Source organism: Glandiceps talaboti, chromosome 22 (genome assembly GCF_964340395.1).
Source record: "Glandiceps talaboti chromosome 22, keGlaTala1.1, whole genome shotgun sequence".
NCBI lineage: Eukaryota > Metazoa > Hemichordata > Enteropneusta > Spengelidae > Glandiceps > Glandiceps talaboti.
This window is the reverse complement of record NC_135570.1, coordinates 5606164-5617526: the sequence shown is the minus strand read 5'-3', so window position 1 is coordinate 5617526 and position 11363 is coordinate 5606164. Positions and strand designations below refer to the sequence as shown.

Sequence of the window (11363 nt, the reverse complement as noted above, 5' to 3'; positions counted from 1 at the left end):
TTTCTTCCCATCAGATGTACAGCCATTCCAGATTGGAAGAACAGTTTTATCTTTTTAAGTTGATGTTAGTTTCCACATCCACTATTTCCCGCAAGACTTCACAATTTTATTATTTTTTTCTTGAATACAAAAAAAGTTTCGGGTCGCCATGAAAAACTAGGTGGGGTTAGGTAACCTGAACTGAAGAATTTTTTTAGGTCTAATTAGTGTAAGAACCAGTTAAAATCTTAACCAAATGCTTTATCTTGAATTAGGTACCATTTTGATTTCGGGCTGTAAAGCTTTTCACGCGATAATAACAACAGAAATTGTTAAATTAGATTTCAGTGTGACACTTGCAAAAATAACAGTGGATGATACTCATGAATTCCATTTTGCCATATTCTTGCTGTTGAGGGTGCCGATTTTTGAGGCCACAATCAAAACCAAATACAGTTGGATTTATTGAACCATGTTCTGTGTATACTTACATACGTCTACCAACATATGATTCATTATACATGTACTTTTGGGTGTTTCAGTTTTAGTCATATCAAAACAGTTGTAAAGAATGCTTCAGTTGCAGCTACTGCAGCTTAAAAGATAGTGTATAGCAGTTCATGTGAACATGTTGCAGTTCTTGTGAACATGTAGCAGTTCATGTGAACATGTAGCAGTTTGTGTGAACATGTAGCAGTTCATGTGAACATGTAGCAGTTCATGTGAACATGTTTAAATTTTGTAACTAGTTAGCTCTCCTACTTCACTCCTGTCCAGTCCACCTAATACAAGATATGTGGGCAGTTAGAATTAATTTATGTTAATTATATTAGTAGATTTAGATACAAACAGAAAATGAATGATCAGACGAGTGAATTTTACATGACATGCCAGCATTGTGGGGTTTTTTCTGTGTTTGTTTGTTTTCCTGTCTGCCTGGTAGGTTTTGGGGCAAACAAAGTATTTGATTGATGGAGCCTTATAACTGTGGATGGCCTTTTATCTTTTATCTATTTCGAAATGTTTTACCACGGATGGTGTGCTCACTTTAGGTAGGTAGCAGTCATTTCTGTTTGAAAATACATACCTAGAGATATTTTAGTTGTATTGAGTGTTTCAAAACGAAATAATTGTAAGCAATCTTATGACAACGGTCATACAATCAACTCTCCACCTTCCAACAGTACTTTTGCTGGATCGTGTCTCATATGGCATGTACTATCACGGATGTAATCGGTTTGATCGATAATAACTGCAAAACGGAAGTGACTGACCTACCTACGGTGAGCATGCCGCCTGTGGCAAGACATTTCAAAATAGCGCTATTCACAGGACATAAAAATGAGAAACGTGAATAAGTTTTTTATATGTAATAATGCAGGTGTAATATTTAGTTCTCACAGGAGAGCTGTATATATGTCTGTATATATTCTTTCCCACACTGAGAAATTCAGCCTTGATCAAAGAGGGTTATTCCTGTAACACCAGCCTTCATTAACTTATTGGACAATGGACATTCTATTTTCCCCAAAAGACAATTGTCCACTTTCAGTTTCATTGTACTTTCAGTACTACCAGTAAAATCACTTAATGTAAACTTTATTGCTGTATGAATATGAAATAAATGGGGGGGGGGGGGTTGCATGGGGCTCTTTATGCTTGAAAGACAGAAGACAGTATACTTGAAAGGAAGTGTGAGTAAACTGAAATTTAGCATTTAGTGTATTGAAAAAGACACACATTTACATTAAAGCAACTAAGCCATATGGATGAAGATTTGGTATTTATTTTGGATTTTTAATTCATAAAGCAATTTTATCACGGCTTCCTACTTGAAAAATCAATGTGAAACAACATATGCCAAGTCCTTGTTTGTAATACATTGCAGAAGATTAATAAATATGTAAAATGTTTGTTATTGTGTACGATAACAAACTTTTTACATATTTTTTAGCATTAATAAAGCACCATATTCAATTCAATGACATCCTTGTTCCTCGTCTATGATTTCAGGTTGGGTTTTGTCTTGAGTTCCGAGAGAAATGACTGGAATATAGAAAAAAAAATTTAGTAAAGTGATGATTCATTATATCAATTTGAAAGGAGTTTTGAAATGTCATCATGTATAGGGCTTTGTATTGTACATTCAGTGATGGAGCTCGTTTTTTGTTCGACATTCATTATGTTGGGGTGGTGGGGTGGGGGGGGGGGGGGGTCAAGCCTAGTCTGTCGCCTGAAATGTGACCTTCCTCAAATCTGTATTCTTAAAAGTGTGAAGGTTCATTTCTTTGCTAATTATTGACATATTTATGAATGACTGACCAATACAACTTACTTGCAGATGATTCTGTGTGGACCACCTGGTATACTGCAGCACTTTCACCAGCATAGTTGAATGCACGTATGGTGATGATGTAGTTGGTGGAGGGTGATAAATTGTTGATTATGTACGTAAAGGTATTGCTGTCAGTTCGGATTGTATAGACATCTGGTACACCTCCTTCATCACTATACCCAATAATGTAACCATCCACGGCAATGTCAGTATCCACGGGTCGTGTCCAAGTAACTGTGATTGTGTTTGATGCAACTTCAGTGTGGACTGAACTTACACTTGGTGGAGGTTCAGTTTCACCTGTATGAGAACAAGGGTAACACGGAAGTCAATGTCAATGTCATCCCCTAAATGCTTGGAAGCTGTCAGAAAAAAAGACATTGGCAATGATATACCAGAACTAGTATAACAGGAATTCTCAGGTAATAGTTACTGATCTGTACGTAGGTATATTAAATATAGTTTATTTGTAGGAACTATTCCGTCATGTGCTAAGATAAGAAGAAAACTTTAAGGCCCCCCCCAAAAAAAAAAAAAAAAAAAAAAAAATTGTGCTTCCAATTACACTCAATTTTAGAATAGGTGGGGCATGTGGAATTTTTATTTTATTTATTTACCGTATTTATTTTTAATATGTGAGTGTCCAGTTCAGGTAGTTATGTTTTCCATTGTTTTCCATATGGTTTCTGTGTTATTGGTTTCTTCCTATCAGATGTACAGCCATTACAGATTGGAAGAACAGTTTTATATTATCTTTTTTAAGTTTATGTCAGTTTCCTCATCCACTATTTCTCGCGAGACTTCACAATTTTCACAATTTTATTTTATTTTTTCTCGAATATGTAAAAGAAAGTTTAGGGTCAGCGGTGAAAACTAGGTTTTAGGCCCAAATGAATTATGTTTGCTTGCCAACTTCTGACACACCTAAGAACATGGAGGACATGGAAAATAACACATCCAATGATATTCACATATCATTTATAATAAAATGAATTGGGGGACAAATATACTATTTGCAATATACAGGGTCCTATCAGAACCAGAATAGCAATATTTATTGAAAGAAAATTTCAGGATCTTTCAAAACTGAAGTTTTGTTATAAGAAACTAGATTTGTACCATATATTTCTAAGTTCAGGGTAAAAATAACTAAATTATATCACTATAATTACCTCTTTTTGTTATTTCCAAATAACGCCCTGATGATTGACGTCCTCGTGTAAAACGATTATTCTTGAAAGTGAATAGATAGCATTCAACACTTTGAGTGGTAAAAGTTGCAATAAGGAGACCAATGACTAGTGCTGGCTTCATTGCATTGCTGCAAAAACAAATGTGAATTATGATAAATTTTGACAAAATAATATATACCTCTGATGTATTTTTCAAGAAAACGATGCGGTGATGAATGTTTTAAATGGCTACATGAGTCATGTAATACATATAAACACTTGTCTAGTTAGGTAGCAGAGAATTGTTTAAATATTCAATCACTAGTACATGTATATATATGTGTGTGTGTGTGTGTGTGTGTGTGTGTGTGTGTGTGGGTTTGTCTAGATGTACCTGTGTGTGTGTGTGTGTTTGTGTTTGTTTGTTTGTTTGTTTGTTTGTTTGAAACCAGGGCATAATTTCATATTGAATATTTTTAGTCAACTGGTATGAATTGATGAGGGGACCATATACTTTGAATAGTTACATCATGTTGCAAAGATGATGTCTGTATGTTAAATTAACATCTAGATCTGATTTGTACAGACAGTAGAAACAAATGATTTGTACATCCCTCTTAAACTTGAATATATCAAAAAAAAATCTAAACATTTCACGTAAAACTATAATTCCTTCATTTCTACATTATTATTTATATCCTGTGAGAGATGCTGGGGTAATTCAAATGGTTTGTTCATACCTTGAGTGTCCTAACTTTGGGTTGGTGCTGTGCTTCAAATGTTGCTATAGATGTGTGTAAGGTGAAACTCTGAGTATTTACTGAGTAACGACACTATTTGAGTGGGATGAACAATATTCTCAATTTCCTGTATAATTAACATCTCGTCATGTATATAATGCTCATCGTGATAATTATGTGATGGACTGATAATTTCCTCTCCTAAAATTATCTATATGAAATACAATTACGTGGTTAGATGTTAGATGACAAATTTTGGTAATTGACACGATTTGTGATGTGTGTGTGTGTGTGTGTGTGTGTGTGTGAGCGAGAGAGAGAGAGAGAGAGAGAGAGAGAGAGAGAGAGAGAGAGAGAGGGGGGGGGGACGGACATACACAGAGGTGAGCTAGAGCCTTGGGGGAGAGGCATGCGCGCGTGCACGCATGCTGTTTTACAAATAACACTTTAGAAGACATTAAATTTTAATCAAACAACTTCGGCTTATTGTCGGCAGATAAATAGAAGTACTACTACAAACAGGAAATTGGAGGTACGCATAACATACTTATTATTGGATTCCCAAAGAGCAAATCTCGGTATTAAACGTTGAACAAAAGAAACCTTTAAAAACTACTAAAGATGATTACCCAGCTTGTAATGCCCCTATTAACACTTCAACACCATACACGTTAATGTTTTGCTTCTCTCTTGCCTGTGGTGTTATCTGATACCCGAAATGTTGTGTTTCATCCCCTCATAAATAATTTTTTGACAATTTTTAAAGACTCCTCAGGATTAGAGATGATGTGTGGCAGTGAGGGCGCCTGATCCTAGGTACTGAGTCAATATTTCAGACCGGCAGCTAGTTGGGACTGTATGTAGCCTGTGTAGGGTAAAGCGACTTCTTACATAAGAGATGAAAAATGCCAGTTTCTTTGCATTGTCAACAGCAACAGGTGTCCATGGCCCAAGTAAATAATATTTTTAAAGTTTTTATTGCAGAAACATAAAATTTAGGAGGGATTTGTGATAAGTTAAGATAAATATATATCTGCGATGAGAAATTATTCAACGAAAGTGTCTGGAGTGAGTGATAGGGGGCGCCACATCACAACACACCACACACTTTCAAACTAGCTACCGATCTGAAATATTGACTTGTTTGTGATTTGCGCTTCGAGAACCATCGGCCTTGATTTACTTGGGCCATGGACATGGGTTGGCATTAGCAATGCAATTACAAAGAAACTGACATTTGTCAACAGATCCACCCTTGATAACAAGAGCAGCGAGACTATTCTACCTCGTTATCCCGGTATCCCGTACTATTACTAAGGGATCACGTGAGAAAGCATTGCGGCTGCGTGAACCTCAGTGCGTTTGCGAGCGTTTGCGTTGAACAGACGAGTATCCTGAAAGCTGCAAGTAATGCGCTGTTCCACGTCCATATTCAGGTAAACGACATAGTTTCATTCGTGTTCACTTCGAACTATTATTACTTGTGAGTGTGTGAAGACAGAACTCTGTACGTACGCAGTACGTGATAATAGAGCCAACGTTGTACGCAGTACAACACATGTGTAACAATGGCGGATGCCATCTTGGATTTAGACATCGGTTCGCCGTTAGGCTGCTTTCACAAAAACTTGGGGGGGGGGGGATTTTAGAGGGGACTTGAAAATATATGGATAGTGTGTGGGGGGTACCTGAAAAAATGTTATGGGTTGTAGGGGGGGGGGGGTACCTGAAAATAAATTGACATCTGATCATGACTTTTCAAACATGGGAAAATAAGCTTTTAAAATGTTGGTCTTCCTTTTTCAACAACAACAACAACAACAACAGCTGCAAACAACAGTTGCTCACAAGTTAGTAAAATGAAAAACAAAAACAGTCATATTTTAATATTCTTTTAATAAACTGTTAATGTAATGATAAATTGAAATGGGCGATTTGAGTGGTACAGATTATTTTTTGTCTGAAAATACCAGTGTCTTTCATGTACACTACTATCTACTGAAATTTGGTTCATTTAATGTGTGAAATTACCTTTACACTGTACTGAAAATATTCTTTGTGACATGACTGTTTTGGTTTGTGGTTATCACAATGATATGTAACTTTTTCATGTAAATTCTTACTAGTATTAAATGACAGACTAATATGACAGACAACATTTTACATTTGCAGCTCTTGGAAGTTAAAAAAAAAAGAGTTGGAAAAGGTTCATCTCAGCCTGCCATCAAAATGTAAAAGATGCACCTGTACTAAAACATACTTGACAAGTATCAAAAACTTCTGTGCAAGGTTATTTTTCATCCTATAGATATGACTAAATTTTCAACATAAACTTTTAATAACACATTCTAAATATTTCCTAAAATTAGCATATTGGCAACGTCTGCTACATGTGAAACAGAAGACAATATCTCACAAGCTGAGTAACAGAGAAAAAGTAAAATAAGTTTTTTGCACATACTTTTCAACTTTGCATGAATATACTATTACTTGTAAATATAAAGGTAAATAAATAAACTTTGACATAACTCTCAATATAAAGTTACCCTAAAGATATATGGCAGGAATGAGGTAGTGAACTGAAACAATATGAGCAAACACTCCAATATAGTCTCAATAAACATTTTCATAAAGTAGTGTTTGCACAAACTGTGGATTTTTTTTGGAATGCTTAAAACATATCTCTGTAAAACATATCTGAATTTGATGAATATGACTGGGATGCGCTTGTCAGAAATGGTGACATTTCCAAATTGAAAGTGAAAGAACTGGAACTGGAACAGTTGATGTCCACAACAGTCCTATGTTAACAAAATGAATTACACTTTGAATAACTCTTGTAAAATGATCAGCAGACCAACTGAGTCTTTGTTTTCTGTTCAATATTGTATTAGTACATTATACTAGTAGTGTTACATTTGAATGTCATTTTAGTTGTATTTGCAAATATTGTGATGCACATGTTATCTAAAGAGAGTTTTATACTGTATTGTTCCAGTTCAGTTTCTTCCTAAATGTGTGCTAAAAGAAATCAAATCGGTCTAAATAACACTGAAAAAACTCTTAATAAAATGCATTGCCATGTATCCCGTTCTTGTTTGTAAATTAGTTCAATATAATGTCAAAAGAAAATAAATGTATGACTCAAAAATGCCAGCCACATTTCAGCAGCCTGTGTTAGCATAGAAATTATAAGGAATGATCACACAATAACAGAACTTTGTTTCAGCCAAAAAATCCTTCCCCAAAATGAACATTCATAAGTGTGACATTGCTGTGTTAATATGTATATATATACTAGTATATGATGTAAACCATGATATTAGAAATTGTAGCGGTCACACCACTATGATTGATACAAAGTAAGATATAGTAAACACAATAAAATAGTAGAAGTGAGAAAATGAAGTTCAGCACTCCATTGAAGACCCCCCCCCAACAAACAAACATTGTTTATTGATCTTGTGTGACATTGTAGAAGTCCCTAACTCTAATCAAATTTGTTGTAATTTTGTTTGCAGAGTGGTTATTAAAGAAGACCATTCAGAAGTTAGTGTTAGTTGTGACTGACTTAGACACCAATGAAGTATTAGAAAGATGGCAGTTTGATATTGAATGTGATAAATCAGTGACAGAGGATAGGTAAGTATTATGTAGCATACTGTTTAATAGACTCTCTCACAGTCCTCGAAGCTTTGCATAAATAGCTAAAACTTGGGTTGTTTTGTATATATCTACTGCATAATTGTACTCATACTAGTATCCCTAGCCCTGTACTGTGCGCCCTCATCGATCACATAGAGCGAACATTTTGTTGATGTGTTAGGTGAAGCTCCTACCACTGTTAGCTCTATGTGATCGATGAGGGCGCACAGTACAGGGCTAGGGATACAGGGATACTAGTATATGAGTACAATTATGCAGTAGATATATACAAAACAACCCAAGTTTTAGCTATTTATGCGAAGCTTCCAGGACTGTGAGAGAGTCTAACTGTTTAATAGCTGTACGTTAGAATGCATACGTGTATGGGAATGTAATCGTGTAGGTGAACATGTTTTTTATTTCATTTTGTTATTTATTTAACTTTGACAAAAGTCAGGCAGTCCACACAGGTGATGAACACCTATAAATGTGGACCCAAATCAAATATACATAGAAAAAAAAGACTACAGTTATAGTGCACAATAAATGGAAACAAAGATAAAATTACATTCAACAACATTTTGTACAATGACGGACTGACACCTGCATGTACAGGGATTTTCATGATCAAACTTGTTCATGAGTAGCTCATGGTAATGATTTGCAATCTGAGTATTTAAATTCTTCAAATGCTTGTTTATAATGACAAGTGAAATATCAAATGACAAAGAGTTCAAAATAGAATGAATTCTGTTTAAAGTAGAATATCAGTTTTAAAATAAGGTACTTTCGTTGTTAGGATGTCATTATACCTAAAAGAAATATAATTATCTACGTTGACATCATATTTACAATTCAAACTATTTACAATAAACTTGACATCAATCAATTCCCTTCTGTAGTGTAAGAAAGTGGAAGCAGATCCAAGCTTAGAACACAAAGTTTATATGTAATATGATCATTACTATCATTGCCCAACATGTGTTTTGTTAATTCTGTAATGATATATCAAGTGCTACACATTCAGAAGACAAATTTGAAAGACAGTTGAACTTGCATCTTCTGTTCAGAAGGCTGAAGGAATGACATTGTTTTTCCAAACATGCAAATTGAGGTCACTTTGAGTCACTGCTCCATTCCGTGTGATACAATCTAAGCCAATCACTGCAGCCTGTCTGAAAACAATGTGTTATTTCATGTGTTACATGAGTAGCACATTCACAAATAGAATTTACATATTCTTCATACGATATATTCATCTCATTCCAGCAAACCTCGAAAAGTAGTGGAGGAAGAAATCAACAAAGGAGTCAAGGCAGTTATCAGACAAATCACAGCATCTGTTACATTTTTACCACTTTTGGAAGGAGCGAGTAAGTTATACTGTGATCATTATTCCGTGACCACAGGAGGGCATTGTATACTATGATATGAGAGGATGGATATATCAGTAGTAGCCAATGCCCTCCTGCTGTCATATGACAAATTGACAAGTATAGTATGTCATTGAATTGTATGCAGTAATTTATTTATGCTCAGAGTTCGGAATTAACATTGTTACACAAAGTCTGATTGCAGAGCAAGGAAACAAAACTTCCACTCAAAGATTACGTATTCGGACCTTTGACCGATGATGTTGTGTTGCTATAGATAACAAACACTGATGTTTCCTGAAGAGCAACTGACATGTCACTTGGTTGTGATTATAAATCAATCCCTTGTATCATTTCATCATTGTGATTCAAATTTGATTGTTTTTCTTGTAGTTGTGTTTGATTTGCTGATCTACACAGACAAAGATGCCGATGTACCTGAAAAGTGGACAGAATCCGGTGCCCAACTCATACCACAGGCCCAAGAAGTTAAACTGAGATCATTTACCACAACAATACACAAAGTGGATGCCATGGTAACCTACAAAAGTGATCAGTGATCAGTGACAAACTCAAATGAATGATTTAGGGACTCTTAAAATGTCACATAAGCTCAGCAAGTGAAATTGTTTCATTTAGGTCAAGACCCCTCTCCCCCTTAACCAAACTCCACAAGTGCAATGTTGGGATTTGTGATGGATGTTCTATTGTGTCATTTTTGTCCATATTTATTGATCTTTGTCCAAGTTATTGATTTAATACTAAATGGAAACCACAGTGAAATGTTAACACAGATTGTGCAAAAATGAAGTTCAGCGATTGAAACGAACCAAACCCCTTCCCATAACAAAGAATTTCATGTCCTGAGCCTAGGTGACATTCCAAGACTGTCCCTTACCAGTATAGTACATTATAACACACAGCAACAATGCAACACACTGCCTGTAATGTATGTTTCATACAATCCCAGGACATTGTATGAAACTTAACTAAATCTAAATTTACTATATTACAAAACAAAACAATGATGCTACAAACTGCCAGTTAATAAAATTACAGGACTATTAATTAAATTTCTAAAAACTTCAGACTGCATGATTTTGATAAGCATGCATACAAAAGTGAAATTCTGTGAGGGTTTTTTTTACGACACTAACATAACCTCAATATACTAATGTATTGGAGTATTCCCCCTTCCAATTTAAGAGAGAATGATGGCAATTTTTCTCCAGAAAGATGAAAAGTACATAATGACATAAACAAAAACCATAAAGCTATGAACATTTAAAAGATGGTTTAAAGCCAGATCCAAAGTAGATAATTTGTACTTACTTAGGGTGCCTGTAAATAATTGTGTTTCTCATCGTAATACCTTAAAAATAATGGGTCTGTCAGTCAGTTAGTCAGTCAGTCAGTCAGTCAATCAGTCAATCAGTAGTTGGCCAGTCAGTTTGTGTATCAATCAGTCAGTCAGTCAGTCAGTCAGTCAGTCAGATATATTACTATACATAATGGTAATATTTTAATTTCACAGTTGCACTTTAACATATGACTCAGAAATGGTAATTTAAAGTCAGAAGGAAACTTTGAGCCTTTTGTTTTATTAAATTTCCCCAATTACAGCAATAAATTATAACTCAGTTCACTCATGTGGTCGCCATCATGATACAATCAGTAACGCAACATTTCCTAATCTTGCCATAGAGGGCATCATTGAAGAAATATAGGTGATGAGAAACACAGATTTAAGTACAGCTGTATATGTGTGCAATAAGTGAGTACAAAACAGCCATTTTTGTACTCGATTATTGCCGCTGTGATTAACTTGCCATAGTGTTCACTCCTACTACATGTATTTGCATTGCAGTGGAATACTGCAAACATTACATATCTGTACGCAAGTGAGTGTGTGAGTGTTTCATTCACATGAATGCTAATGTAATAATGAATCTCAGTGTGTGTGTGTGTGTACATACTAGTAAGTCCATAGGAAAGGCAGAATTGAACGTTGGTAATATCATTCCTTCAGGCTCCATGTCAGTACAGTTAGATTTGCAATATAAAGGGTGTGTGCAAGATACATCCAATTAGCAGTCCATTAGGTAGCATTTCCTATGAA

At 35.2% G+C, this 11363-nt stretch overlaps 2 protein-coding genes across 2 annotated transcripts; one reads left to right on the top strand and one right to left on the bottom strand.

Moving 5' to 3' along the window:
* Nucleotides 1-1805: 1805 nt before the first annotated feature.
* On the bottom strand, nt 1806-4267 carry LOC144452295 (netrin receptor DCC-like). The gene is made up of 4 exons (XM_078143364.1): nt 4227-4267; nt 3487-3635; nt 2315-2614; nt 1806-2025 (listed from the first exon to the last, which is right to left on the bottom strand). The coding sequence occupies exons 2-4, from the start codon at nt 3626-3628 to the stop codon at nt 1958-1960; spliced, it is 510 nt and encodes a 169-aa protein (XP_077999490.1). The 5' UTR covers nt 3629-3635; nt 4227-4267; the 3' UTR covers nt 1806-1957.
* A 1527-nt stretch (nt 4268-5794) lies between these two features.
* Nucleotides 5795-10642, top strand: LOC144452452 (mitotic spindle assembly checkpoint protein MAD2A-like). The gene is made up of 4 exons (XM_078143550.1): nt 5795-5825; nt 7748-7868; nt 9141-9244; nt 9638-10642. Exons 1-4 carry the CDS (start codon nt 5795-5797, stop codon nt 9802-9804), a joined length of 423 nt encoding a protein of 140 aa, XP_077999676.1. The 3' UTR covers nt 9805-10642.
* Nucleotides 10643-11363: the final 721 nt, after the last annotated feature.